The 15,032-nt window shown below is 43.5% G+C and overlaps 1 protein-coding gene across 1 annotated transcript in view; it reads left to right on the top strand.

Annotated features, from left to right (window-relative positions):
* Nucleotides 1-15,032, top strand: part of ADCY1 (adenylate cyclase 1) — a 110,120-nt gene that overhangs the window by 80,987 nt on the left and 14,101 nt on the right. The window contains exons 15-17 of the mRNA XM_040259797.1: nucleotides 7,187-7,303; nucleotides 8,102-8,248; nucleotides 8,883-8,981. Coding sequence (XP_040115731.1) covers nucleotides 7,187-7,303; nucleotides 8,102-8,248; nucleotides 8,883-8,981 — 363 coding nt within the window. The remainder of the gene's footprint in view (nucleotides 1-7,186; nucleotides 7,304-8,101; nucleotides 8,249-8,882; nucleotides 8,982-15,032) is intronic.

Genomic DNA, 15,032 nt, shown 5'->3' with positions numbered 1-15,032 from the left:
CTATAGCAGAGTTTTATTAAAGTATAAAAAGGGACAGAGAAAGCTTCTGACCTAGACATCAGAAAGGGGTCAGAGAGTACCCTCCTGCTAGTCTTTACCAGATGTATTATGTCTGTTAGAAAGCTATTAATCAGATAAGAGAGACACCTCAAGGCTGACGGAGTTTCACCAGTCTCCTCTCCCACAATATGCATTTTTGAGATAGGATGGCACGAGGTGTATCATCCCCCAGCCATAAAACAATTGATATGAATACTTGTGTGTTGAGCCAAAAGTTAGTCTTAGGTGGAACCATTTCGAAGAAAGGCAAATTCCAAAGCAAATACATAGATTTTGCAAATACAAAGCAAATACACAAATCTATTAATGTAGTTAAGAAAAACATTTCCATAAGAAAAATGCATTGATTAGCTTGAGGTTCAAGAAAAGTTAAGTTCAGGTGGAACTGGGTGTCATCATGGCAACACAGAATTTTAAGAGAAAAAAGTCTGACACTTGAAGTTTATTTCCTCCTGCTGCTTAAGGGAGAGATAAAAAATATCTGACACTTGCAGCCTATTTCCTCCGTTTGGAGACCCCTGGCTTTCTTGCCTGTTACCCTCTCATTCCCCCCTTTTCTTTTAGGAGAATTATGTTGCCTAGGGAAAGGGGCATCATGTTCATTTCATAACTACTTCCTGCTGTTGAGGGTCGTGGTCCCTAAATTGTTGAGGCAACATATTCTCCTAACCCTCATATGTAGTCTCTCATCCAGGGTCCCCAAGTAATAGTTGGAGGAGGCTGTGGCACTCATAGGAGCCTGGACAACCTATTATAACTTAAAACCTTTTAGATGGTTAGAAACAAACCCCATTTTACAGTTACAGATGTAAGGCAAAATAGTCATTAAACCAAGTTAAAACCAAATCAAAATTAAAAGTCATACTGTGTCTATAGTTAAGGTACAATATGTTCATTCAGTTCAGTTCAGTCTCTCAGTCGTGTCCGACTCTTTGCCACCCCATGAATCGCAGCACGCCAGGCCTCCCTGTCCATCACCAACTCCTGGAGGTCACTCAGACTCATGTCCATCTTAGGATTGTTAGATGTCATCAGATCAAGAAGAGGCATCACATATGGTTGTTGTTGGTGAAGGTATTTGCAGACTTGAAGAAAGTCCTTTCTTTGAAGTGGAGTAACCCACCATGGGAAGCCTTCAATTGATGATGAGGTTGAAAAGCTGAAAGCTGAGTCAAATAGTTCTAAGGCTTTAGGATCTATGACAATATCTGTATGCAAAAACAGTCTGTCATAGAGACAGTCCCTTCTTCTTAGGGGCAGTTTGAGCCCTCATTAAAGCTACAGGTAGGACTTTAAACCAACTGTCTTGTGTTTCTTGAGTTAGCTTACATGGGTGTCTTTTAATAATGTCGTTAGCCTTTTCAACTTTTTCTGAAGATTGGGGTCTCCAGAAACAGTGTAAGTGGTATTCTATTCTTAGAACTTTTGACACCCCTTGAGTTACAGCAGCTTAAAGACAGGGCCATTGTCACTCTGAACTTTATAGAGTTTAAGATCCCACTTACATCGTGAGAAGTCAGTGAGAAGATTTTGCCCATTCATTAACCTCGGGCTTTAGTGAATACTGCTTTTGATGTGAAAATAGGTGAGGGTCATTGAGCTTGACAATGATAGGAACAGCATTTTGTGCTCAACCCATAGTTTTTCCATCAGCCCACACTCTAGGATTTGCATTTATTAATGGGAGAGAAAGAGCAGGCTCCATATTTATGGAAACAGAGGCTTGGACCTTGTTCAATATATCCCTCCCCAGAAGGAGTGAGGGAGACTCTGGCATGATAAGAAACTTGAGAAAATAGTACAGACTCCCAGTTGCAGCTTGAAGGATGACTGAAATAATAACATTTGACTCATCCAGACAGTCCCGTTATGGTAGTGGATCAGGAGGAAAGTGGGCCAGGGGCTTCAGTGAGCACAGAGAAGTTTGCCGCAGTGTCCACAAGAAAATTGGACTGATTGACCCTCCACAATTGTTAAAACCCGGGGTTCCTCAGGTATAATTAGGATGGGAGCTTGTGTGGGTCCTGATTGTCCTGAGAGCCTGACCTCTGGGGCCTACACCTCGGAGGGCAGTCTCTTCTCCAGTATGGTCCTTTGCAGACTGGACATGGAGCTGGGGGTGGCTTAGATGCCTGATGGCAATCCCACTTGAGATACCCCTCCCTTTTCACCTGGGTCCCTCTGGGCACTTTTCCTCAGGCTGTTTCAGAGCAGGTCTGACAGCCACTGTTGGTTGCCTGGTTCTTTTTTGCCTGCTTTTTTCCTCCTCATATTCTCTACCATAATATACTGCCTGAGCCAGCTACAACAGTTTTTCTAAATATTGATCTGGTTCGAATGCCTGTTTTTGAAACTTACAGCAGATATCTGGAGCTTAGTGAGAGAGAAATTTATCTTCTAAGACCATTTCTCCCTCTGTGCTTTTAGGATCAACATCAGTAAACTTGCGGAGAGCCTCCCATAGTCTGTCTAGGAAGTTAATAGGAGTTTATCAGGAATTTCCTTCTCCCCCTGTTCTGTGTCAGTCAACTTAGCATAGTCTTAGCTTGTGCTCACTTGAGTCCTTCAAGAATACATCAGGCAAAGCAGTTCTGTTATGGGAACTGCTTGGCTCCCAGTAGGAAGGAGGGCTATTTCATGATCCTTATTTTCCCTTGTCTCACGTTCAAGCCATTTATCTCCAAAAGTAGTAGCTTCCCCCAAAACTCGAGTTCTCGAGTCAGGAGTTAGCCTGTCTGGCCCAAGACATACATTACATTTCTCCAAGTAAGGTCACAAAGTTAGCCCTATAAAGGCTTCTGTGAACTTTTCTGGATCCTCTAGAAAGTCTGGACCACAGTTGGTATGGTTTGAATTTCTACTGAGACTGAGGAATCCCCTCCTGAAAGGGTGCCTTTGACTCTTAGCCTATTCAGTTGGGAGCCCCAGATACAGGGGCAAAGTAAGAGGACAGGAGGGAGCTGAAGGTTTCACACCCAAATCTGCACCCTTAGGACATAGGTCTGGCATGTCTTGCAGAGAGATAAAGAGCAACACATATGGCACTTCTACCCATTTCTCTTGTTTTCTATGGAACTGGTCTAGTTGTAAAATAGTATCATAATTAAGAGACCTTTCAACAGGCCAGTGTTCCCTGTCTTCTAAAGGATACTGTGGCCATTCAATATCACAGAAGATCAGGCATGTCTTTTTAAACTCTGGAGATCAAACTTGTCCCAGCTTTTAAAAAATACATTTTAAAGGAGTGGTTCTGGAACTGCTAGCTCCCATCTGTAAGCGAGAAAAAAACGGCATCCACAGCTGTGGCTTTTTTCAACTGGAAGTGTCCTTCCCTCCTCTAGATGGGGGTGTAGACAGACTCTCCACCAAAGCTTTGCTTCCCTGGTTGGACTTAGTCTGTCCCTTACCAACGCAGGCGTTTTACTCGCTCTTCCTGGTTCTACCACCTAGGCTGGGTGGAGATGCACCAGGGGTGCATTCCAGATAGCATCCCAAGCTGATTTAGTTTCATACCACCAAGACCTTTGTTTGATTTGCTCTTTTCTCTGATGCCACCTGAGGTGGAGCAGAGTAGTTTTCCCAGAATGTTTCCCAAGCTAGGACTCCTAGGGGAAGGATGTGTCTGTGCACATTCCTGTGTACAGTCCTGACTGCAGTAGCAGTGAGTCGTAACGGGATGAACAGCAACCACGATGTCCTTTCTGAGTGTCACCATGCCAGTATATGTGAGAGCAAAAGAGGTGGTGGAGGGTTGGCTAGCAAGGAAAAAGTGATTTTTGTTCCCGAGCTATTAGAGCCAGTCCTTCCAGTTCATTTCCACAGATTCCACAAAAGGAATATCTAAGGAGTTGAGACAAAAGCCACCAGGAAGCCTCGTCTGGTCCACTAAGAGCTAGTGCTACCCAAGGAAGAAGCCCATTGCACTTCCAGTTTGACCAGATCCTGCAACTCCTGATCTGTGTCCTCAAAAACCTCGTGGTCACCAGCAGTGCTTCTATCCACATAGAGAGGAGACACAGCCATGACAAAGACTCTGTCAGATCGCTTGCCCCTGAGGCAGGCAGCGAAGAGAGTGACCTCTAGCCTGAGAGACATTGCTGGAGCTAGAGCTCCGCCTCGCTCCCAAACATGCTCTTGTAACTTTTGGCTCCTAGCAAGGCTAGGCGCTTCCGTGACTACCAAGTTTGGGGTCTGAGTAAAACTACATAGTAACGGCATGAATCACAAGTCCACATAATCTATGATCCAACAGATTATGTTAGTAGTTCTGATCCCACGAAATTATGAAATGGTCAAAGAGACCAGGAAAAGGTGACTGAGAAAGGAAAGTTCAGTCCACATGCTTTGCCCATCTCTGGCCGCTCCCCTAGCAGGGACCTTGGGCGACTCTTGGCATGGGCAGGTTGGTATAAATCCTGGACAGGGCTCCCCCTTTTGGGGCTGCCTTTAGTCATTATGAGTCACAGGGAAACTGCAGAGGAGGGCTCATCACTTGCCTCGTGCAGGGCGTGTCATTCATTCACACAAGCACACCGTAGATTTAGTAAAGTAAAGCAGAAAACGTGCATACTGAGAAAGCTAGAGCTCTGAGCGTTTTTACTTTGTCCTGAAGATCCCAGACAAGCGCCCGAGATAGCGTATGGTGAACGACGTCAGAGTCGTGATCTCCGAAGAAGAAGATTTAGCTTTGGGACCAGGGACCAGGCTTGATCACTCAAGAACTTTTGTATAGCAGAATTTTATTAAAGTGAGAAAAGGCTTCTGACATAGACATCAGAAGGGGGACAGAGAGTGCCCCCTTATTGTATCTTTTTATTTAAAGTGGATTTCTTGTAAGCAACATACAATTGGATCTTGCCTTTTAATCTAATTCCTAAATCTCTGCCTTTTAATTGAGGTCTTCAGATAATTTACAATTAGTGTGATTATTGATGTGATTGTATTTTAATCTTCCATGTTGCTGTTTCCTATTTGTCCCACCTGCCCACCTATTTGTTTTCTTTTCCCTCTTTTTCTACCTATTTGGGTTAATTAAATATTTTTATTATTCTACTTGATCTGTATTTTTATTAGCTCTACCTGTTGTGTTATTTTAGTAGATACTTAGCATTGTCTGTCTTCAAGTGGTATTATACTACCTTACATATAAGAAACTTAATATTAATAACAATATATACTCAATTTTTTCCATCCTAGGGATTTTGCATTGACATCATCATAGACTTTATTTGTACATATATTATAACCCCCCGAATATATTAGTATTTCCATCATAAATATTAAAGTTTACTTTAAAGACAGATTATAATGAAAAAGAATGTTTTTTGTTTACCCACTTAGTTATGATCTCTGGTACTTTTCGTTCTTTGTGCACGTCCAGGTTTCTATCCGGTGTTATCTTCCTTCTGCTCGAAGGGCATATGGTTCTCTCAAGTCTGTTGGTGATGAATACTTTCAGCTTTTGTATGTTTGAAAAACTCTTCATTTTGCCTTCATGATTAAAAGATACTTTTGCTGGGTTTAGGATCACGGGTTTTTGATTTTTAAAAATTTCCATATGTTAAAGATATAGTTCCACTGTCTTTTGTCTGGCATTGCTTTTTACGATATTGCTATCATCTTTATCGATGTTCCTCTGACCCCATCTCCTCTCATGTTTCACGCTCTTGACAGTGGGGTGGGGGCTCCTCTGTCCCCCATGTGGTCTGACGAGCCTGGTCCACTCTGCATCTCCCCTCTGCAGTGTAGCTGCTCTCTGGGGAGACAAGCACCAGCACTGATCCTCTGCTTAGCTGATGATTGTCCGTGCAGACGTCTCCCAAAGGGCCTTTTTCTCAAGTGCGACTAGTCCCAGAGTTAGAGATTAAGTTCTCACTTTGTGTGCTTTGGAAAGGTCCTTTCCCTCTCTGTGCTTCTGCAAGAATAGGTGGTTCTCAGAGCCTGGGTGCCCCAAAGAGGGGCCTGTACAGCCCAGAAGGCAAGTGAGACAGCACAGGAGGGTTTTGGAAGAGGACACCATGGTAGTTAGTTTATGTGTCAGCTTGGCTGGATCATGAGGTGTCCAGTTATTTACCCATACATTATTCTGAGTTGCTCTGGGAGGGTATTTCTAGATGAGATTAGCATTTGAATCTGGACTCAGTAGAACAGATTCTCCTTCCTAATGTGGGTGAGCTTCATCCATCCACTGAAGGAGGCCTGAGTAGAACAGAAAGGTGGAGGAAGAGAGAAATGGGGCCCCTCTTTCCTGGCTGCTCCACCTGGGACATCTCCACCCTCAGCCCTCCTGGGTCTCAGACCTCCAGGAGTTACAGCACCAGATCTCCTGGGCCTCCAGTTTGCAGATGGCAGATGGTGGGGCTTCTCAGCCTGGAAATGGGGACTGAGCCCCTCATTGGCCTTTGAAAGTTCCAGCTGATCTGGGTGATGACTAGTCCAGAATTTCATGGATCCTTTGGGCCCTTAATGTTGATTTAGTTCCTCTGCTTGGTGGGGCCATGGAGATGAACTTGGTATAGACCATCGGTGCACTTGGTGTTTAGTTTGGAGGATTACAGAGAAGAATGTGTTAAAGGTGTAGATTCAGAACTCTTGTTAAAGATGGTAAGGCAGACATTATTCAGGATCATTGTGTTAGGTGTAGGAACCACTGCAGTGGGGGAGAGAGATGAAGCTCCACCCTAAATATAGCATGGACAAGTGGGGGTTTATAGTCAAGGAGCAGGGTGGGGGGGTGGTGGATGGAAAATTATTAAGAGGAGACATCTGGGGTGAGGGATGTTCTGGCTGAACTGACCTAACAGGATTCATGCTGAGGGTAGGTCACGGAGATCTAACATCACCTGGGGAGGGTTGGAGATGAGGACCATGATCAAATATCTGGGGTGATCAGATGTCAAGGATGGGGTATCTGGTTAAACTGACTTAGCAGGGTTCTTGCTAAAACTAGACACATGAACACCCCAAAGTCAAAACCTTGTTGGAAGAGGGTTCAGAGTCTGATCCAGGTGAGAACTTGTCACACGGCGGGGTGTCAAGTAAGGGAGTGTCATATGGTGGGCTGTCAAGTGAGGGAAGAAAGCATGAATGGGTGGCTGGGTGATTTAATGGAGGACCCCCTTCCCAGGCAGAGGAGGAGCGGGATGACATGGAGAAAGTGAAGCTGGATAACAAGAGGATTCTCTTCAACCTCCTGCCAGCCCACGTTGCCCAGCACTTCCTAATGTCCAACCCTCGCAACATGGTGAGCCTAGGGCCTGCATGCACTGAGGTGCAGTGGCCCCTCTGCCCACCCTCAAGGGCAGGGCCAGATCCAAGACTCCTGGGACGTGGGGTTGACAGGTGCTCAGAATTGGCATGTCCTCCCCTTTGATCCTGGGAGAGAGCGTAGCATCCACTGTCCCTACAAGAAAGGCAGGATACTGCAGTAAGTCACACATGAGGTTGCAAAATGCTGCCTCAAGGCCTGGGTGGCCCCCTCCTGGCTGAGTTTGGGCAGCAGGTGCCTTCGAAGCCACACCCCACCTGCCTGGCTATTCACTCCCTTCTCTGTGCTCAGCGCTGTCTGGGTTGGTCTGAACATTCTAATGGCCACAACCTGCTGCAGTAAAACTCTGAAAGCACCTGGACAGCACAGAGCAGGGCTTACAAAAGCTGACTCAAGAATAAAGAGGCTCAGGCTAGGTTTTTAGGTCCTAAAGGCACAAGCCCCCAGGCTCAGCTTGACCAGCTTTGACCTGGAATAGATCTGGGGCTCATCTTTCCATCTTGCTGGGTCCAGGGCCAGTTGTTTTCCCAAAACAGTGTGTCCTTCCTAGGTGCCTCTGCCTCTATTTGAGGGGGCTCTGCACCCACCTGTGAGCTGAATAACCCCCCATCATCCTAGATCCTCTGAGCTCCTTCCTGATGTGGCATGGGAGTCCCAGCACATCCTGGCAACCACGTCTCAGGACCTGGTCTGCAGGGCCTGCCCCCAGTACTAGCCCTGAATGCTGCTCTGGCTGCCCATTCGCTGCCTGACCCAACCTTTGACACCCCCCAGGACCTGTATTACCAGTCATACTCGCAGGTGGGGGTCATGTTTGCATCCATCCCCAACTTCAATGACTTCTACATCGAGCTGGATGGCAACAACATGGGGGTGGAGTGTCTGCGCCTTCTGAACGAGATCATCGCTGACTTTGATGAGGTAAGGGCCGCCCTGCAGTCCTGACGCCCTGCAGTCCTGACACCCTTTGGCCTGGGTGTCCTGGGGTGCCCCCTCCTACAGAGTCCTGAATTGTGTCCACTGATGTAGTGTGTGCTCTGTGGATGGCATGGGGCCAGGGGCATCACATGTATTTTGTCTCCTTGGGAATCGCAGCCGATCGTGACATTTGAGGAAGAAACTTTGCCTTAAGATGGGGAGGGTGAGTGGTGGTACCTGTGCTCTTCCTTGTGAATGCCAAGCTCAGGTGGGCAGCCTCACCTGCAGGATGGGGGGGCAGGTATCTCTGCACTGTTCACAGCGGGCCTCTGGTCTGTGCCTGCTTCCCTCCCTGGGGCCTGTCCTCCTCCTGGGTGGTCGTGAGGTCAGCTGCTGGAGGATGAGGATGTGTTCTGCACGGTTCTTCCTTGGTGCCTCTTTTAAATGCCTTTGTTAGAGCCCCTGAGGCCTGCATTTCTCAGTTCAATCCCGGAACTTGTCTTGTGCCCATATGAAGAAGACACATTGCTTTCCAGAATGCACCTATCTGCTCTGTGCTTGCTTCTGGCGGCTGTACACTGCTGTGACTTGTCTAAAATGTTATGTAACATTTAACAGTTTTGTGTTTCAAACAAAGCTCATGGACAAAGACTTTTACAAAGACCTGGAGAAGATCAAGACCATCGGGAGCACGTACATGGCTGCTGTGGGGCTGGCGCCCACTGCCGGGACCAAGGTGAGTGTGGACTGACAGGTGTGCCCCGTTCAGGGACTGGGTCCTGGCTCTGTCCCCAGCTGCCCAGGTTTCCGTGGGCAGGCTCCCTGCTGTGGGCCTCTGCATTGGATTAGGGAGCAGCCTGAAGGCTGTCTTGTCAGTGGCCAGTTCTCTGTAGTCACAGCCTTCTGTGGAAAATCAATGCAGAATGCTGAACACAGGAACTTCCTCCAGCCCTGCCTCCTCACCCCTCCCCACCCCCCCCACTATCCTGGCAACTGGCACTACTGAGTGTTCGTCTCCCCAGACTGCCCCTATAAAAAGACAGAAGAAAGATAGGAAGATGTAAAAAGAAGAGAAAGCCATGAATAGAAAGCAGTTATACATATGGTAGATGCTAACTGAATCAGCAGTCACCTTTAATGTGAGAGGTTCAATACATCAATTAAAAAGCAGAAACTGACAGAGTCACTAAAATTCAAGACCCAGCTAGGTTTTCTGCAAGAAGTACACTTTAAATATAAAGCCACAGATACATTGAAAATGAAAGAGATGCTAGCCCTGTTAAAATTTCAAGTAACTATCTTAATTTTAGACAAAGCAAATTTCAGATCAGGGAAAATTAGCAAGGATGAAGAGGTACATTACAGAATGATAAAGAAGGTAATTCTCCAAGCATACATAGAAATCTTTGATATTTATGTACTTAACAACAGGAGGCAAAAACTGATAGAACTGCAAGGAGAAGTAGATGAATTCATTATTATAGTTGGAGACTTCAGTACCATGCTGTTGGTAATTGGTAGATCCAGTTGGCTGGAAATCTGTAAAGAGAACTGAACTGAACAACATCATCAATCACCTGGATGTAATTGACATCTATAGACTACTTTATTGAAAAACAGCAGAATATACTTATTTTAAAGCTCACATGGGACATTTACCAAGATGGATCACATTCTAGGCCATAAAACAAGCTTAAAAAATTTAAAAGAATTGAAATAATATAAACTATATTCTGAGACTAGAATGTGATTAAAATAGAAATCTACTGTTGTTGTTTAGTTGCTAAGTCTTGTCTGACTCTTTTGCGACCCCATGGACTGTAGCCTGCCAGGCTCGTCTCTCCATGGGATTTCCCAGGCAAGAATATTAGAGTGTGTTGCCATTTCCTTCTTCAGGGGATCTTCCCAATGCATGTGTTGAACCCTCATCTCTTGTGTCTCCTAGATTGGCAGGCGGATTCTTTACCACTGAGCTACCAAGGAAACCTTTGCTAGGAGAATCAATTACCAGGAAATAATTGGAAAATTCCAAAATATTTGGAGATGAAACAATATACTTGTAAAAGATACAAAGGACACGTGAGAAATCTCAAGAGAAGTTGAAAATATTTCGAACTAAATAAAAATGAAAATCAGTTCAATTCAGTCACTCAGTCGTGTCCTACTCTTTATGACCCCATGGACTGCAGCATGCCAGGCCTCCCTGTCCATCACCAACTCCCGGGGTTTACCCAAACTCATGTCCATTGAGTCGGTGATGCCATCCAATCATCTCATCTTCTGTCTCCCCTTCTCCTTCTGTGAAAGTGCTGCACTCAGTTCAGTTCAGTCTCTCAGTCATGTCTGACTCTTTGCAACACCATGAACCACAGCACGCCAGGCCTCCCTGTCCATCACCAACTCCCAGAGTCCACCCGAACCCATGTCCATTGAGTTGGTGATGCCATCCAACCATCTCATCTTCTGTCATCCCCTTCTCCTTCTGCCCTCAATCTTTCCCAGCATCAGGGTCTTTCAAATGAGTCAACTCTTCACATCAGGTGGCCAAAGTATTGGAGTTTCAGCTTCAGCATCAGTCATTCCAATGAACACTCAGGACTGATCTCCTTTAGGATGGACTGGTTGGATCTCCTTGCAGTCCAAGGTACTCTCAAGAGTTTTCTCCGACACCACAGTTCAAAAGCATCAATTCTTTGGTGGTCAGCTTTCTTATAGTCGAATTCTCACATCCATACATGACTACTGGAAAAAACCATAGCCTTGAATAGACAGACGTTTGTTGACAAAGTAATGTCTCTGCTTTTTAATATGCTGTCTAGGTTGGTCATAACTTTCCTTCCAAGGAGTGTCTCTTAATTTCATGGCTGCAGTCACCATCGGCAGTTATTTTGGAGCCCCCCAAAATAAAGTCAGCCACTGTTTCCACTGTTTCTCCATCTATTTGCCATGAAGTGATGGGACTGGATGCCATGATCTTATTTTTCTGAATGTTGAGCTTTAACCCAACTTTTTCACTCTCCTCTTTTACTTTCATCAAGAGGCTCTTTAGTTCTTCCTCACTTTCTGCCATAAGGGTGGTGTCATCTGCATATCAGAGGTTATTGATATTTCTCCTGGAAATCTTGATTCCAGCTTCTGCTTCTTCCAGCCCAGCATTTCTCATGATGTACTCTGCATATAAGTTAAATAAGCAGGGTTACAATATACAGCCTTGACGTACTCCTTTTCCTATTTGGAACCAGTCTGTTGTTCCATGTCCAGTTCTAACTGTTACTTCCTGACCTGCATACAGATTTCTCAAGAGCCAGGTCAGGTGGTCTGATATTCCCATCTCCATCATTCCACAGTTTCTTGTGATCCACACAGTCAAAGGCTTTGGCATACTCAATACAGCAGAAATAGATGTATTTCTGGAACTCTCTTGCTGTTTCAATGATCCATTGGATGTTGGCAATTTGATCTCTGGTTCCTCTGCCTTTTCTAAAACCAGCTTGAACATCAGGAAGTTCACGGTTCACGTATTGCTGAAGCCTGGTTTGGAGAATTTTGAGCATTACTTTACTAGCATGTGAGATGAGTGCAATTGTGCGGTAGTTTGAGCATTCTTTGGCATTGCCTTTCTTTGGGATTGGAATGAAAACTGACCTTTTCCAGTCCTGTGGCCACTGCTGAGTTTTCCCAATTTGCTGGCATATTGAGTGCAGCACTTTCACAGCATCATCTGTTAGGATTGAAATAGCTCAACTGGAATTCCATCACCTCCATTAGCTTTGTTTGTAGTGATGCTTCCTAAGGCCCACTTGACTTCACATTCCAGGATGTCTGGCTCTAGGTGAGTGATCACACTGTTGTGATTATTTGGATCATGAAGATCTTTTTTGTACAGTTCCTCTTTGTGTTCTTGCCACCTCTTCTTAATATCTTCTGCTTCTGTTAGATCCATACCATTTCTATCCTTTATTGAGCCCATCTTTGCATGAAATGTTCCCTTGGTAGCTCTAATTTTTTTGAAGAGATCTCTAGTCTTCCCCATTCTATTATTTTCCACTATTTCTTTGGACTGATCCCTGAGGAAGGCTTTCTTATCTCTCCTTGCTATTCTTTGGAACTCTGCATTCAAATGGGTATATCTTTCCTTTTCTCCTTTGCTTTTGGCTTCTCTTCTTTTCACAGGTATTTGTAAAGCCTCCTTAGACAGCCATTTTGCTTGTTTGCATTCCTTTTTCTTGGGGATGGTCTTGATCCCTGTCCCCTGTACAGTGTCATGAACCTCTGTCCATAGTTCATCAGGGACTCTGTCTGTCAGATCTAGTCCCTTAAATCTATTTCTCACTTCCACTGTATAAACATAAGGTATTTGATTTAGGTTGTACCTGAATGGTCTAGTGGTTTCCTCCACTTTCTTCAATTTAAGTCTGAATTTGGCAATAAGGAGTTCATGGTCTGAGCCACCGTCAGCTCCTGGTCTTGTTTTTGCTGACTGTATAGATCTTCTCCATCTTTGGCTGCAAAGAATATAATCAATCTGATTTTGGTGTTGGCCATCTGGTGACGTCCATGTGTAGAGTCTTCTCTTGTGTTGTTGGAAGAGGGTGTTTGCTATGACCAATGCATTCTCTTGGCAAAACTCTATTAGCCTTTGCCCTGCTTCATTCTGTATTCTAAGGCCAAATTTGCCTCTTACTCCAGGTGTTTCTTGACTTCCTACTTCCTCATTCCAGTCCCTATAATGAAAAAGACATCTTTTGGGGGTGTTAGAATGAAGGGATGGAGCCAAAGCAAAAACAACACCCAGTTGTGGATGTGACTGGTGATAGAAGCAAGGTCTGATGCTGTAAAGAGCAATATTGCATAGGAACCTGGAATGTTAGGTCCATGAATCAAGGGAAATTGGAAGTGGTCAGACAGGAGATAGCAAGAGTGAATGTTGACATTTTAGAAATCAGTGAACTTAAATGGACTGGAATGGGTGAATTTAACTCAGATGAACCATTATATCTACTACTATGGGCAGGAATCCCTTAGAATAAATGGAGTAGCCATCATAGTCAACAAAAGAGTTCAAAATGCCGTACTTGGATGCAATCTCAAGAATGACAGAATGATCTTTGTTTGTTTCCAAGGCAAATCATTCAATATCACGGTAATGCAAGTCTATGCCCCAGCCAGTAATGATGAAGAAGCTGAAGTTGAACGGTTCTATGAAGACCTACAAGACCTTTTAGAACTAACACCGCGCCCCCCTCTGAAAAAAAAAAAAGAAAATATAACATCAAAATTTGTGGGATGCAGAAAAAGCAGTGCTTAGAGAGAAATTATGTCATTGAATTTATACGTTAGAGAAGAAGACGTTCAAAATCAGAAAGCTTCCATCTTAGAAAAGTAAAAGTGAAAGTGAAGTCACTCAGTCATAAAGAAGGGCAATATAAACCTAAAGCAACAGAAGGAAAGAAGTAATAAAAATCTGAGCACATATGAATGAAATCAAAGACAGAAAGTGAAGAAAATCAATGAAACCAAAAGTTGCCTTTTTGAAAAGATCAATAAATTTGATAATCTCTAGCCATGCTAACCAAGAAAAAGGGAGAAGACACAAATTACTAATATTAGAAATGAAAGCGTGGCCAATTCCATTGAACCAATGGACATTTAAAATATATAAAGTGTATTATGGGCAACTCTCTGATACTACAGTGGAGGTCCTGGCCAGTCCAATAAGGAAATAGAAGTGAATAGATGGTTTGTGAATTGCAAAGGAAGAACAAACCTTCATTCTCAAGTTGCTTGCTTATTTAAACTCTACAGGGCTGAAATGTTTGTATATGAACTGATAGAATTTTTAAATAACTTTGCCAAACTTGCTGGATGTAAAACAACATAGAAATTTCTATTTTATCTCTGTATCTTAACTACAGACAATTAGAAAATCAAATATTTTAAAAGTTCCTATTTCTAACTAGTATAAAAATATAACTAAATGGCCACAAAATTTGGTAATCTAGGTGAAATGGACCAATTATTTGAAGACATAATCTGCTAAAACTTGCATAAGGAAAACAGATAATCTAGACAGGCCTGTATCTATTTTTAGAAAATTAGTAATTAATAACTCTCCAAACCAGAAAACACTGGGCCCAGATGGATTTGCTGTTGAATTCTAGCAGGCATTTGAGGAAAGTTGGCTCATATCAGTTCCCTAAAATCATACCAGTTTCCTAAAATCTCTTTCATAATATAGAAATAGAGGATATACTTCTAACTCATTTTATTTTACCATAATATCAAAGCCAGATAAAGAATTACAAGAAAGGAAAATTATAGAACTGCATTTCTCATGAATTTAGATGCATAAATCCTTAACAAATATTTCCAGTTGAACCGAACAATATATGAAAAGAACTATATACCACAAACAGGTTGTTGGATTTATTCTAGATAAATGGTTTATTCTAGATGAATGGTTCAACATTTCAAAATGAATTAGTAAAATGTACCATATCAACAGGATAAAGAAGAGAAATCATATGAACATATCAATAAATGCAGAAAAATTATTTGACAGCATCTAACACTCATTCCTGATTAAAAAACAACAACAACAAACAAACCTCCCAGCAAACTAGGAAGAGACAAAGCTTCCTCAACTTAAAGAATATCTGCAAAAGCCCTGTAGCTTTGACATCATACTTAATGGTAAGAAGCAAATATCTTCCACTAAGATGAGGAACATGCCCCCTCTCACCACTCATAGTTGACGTTCATACTGGAACTCCTAGCTAATGCAATA

The sequence above is a fragment of the Oryx dammah genome, unplaced genomic scaffold (assembly GCF_014754425.2).
Source record: "Oryx dammah isolate SB20612 unplaced genomic scaffold, SCBI_Odam_1.1 HiC_scaffold_18, whole genome shotgun sequence".
NCBI classification, from domain to species: Eukaryota; Metazoa; Chordata; class Mammalia; order Artiodactyla; family Bovidae; genus Oryx; species Oryx dammah.
The sequence above is the reverse complement of the archived record's forward strand: the minus strand, read 5'-3'. Positions and strand labels throughout refer to the sequence as shown.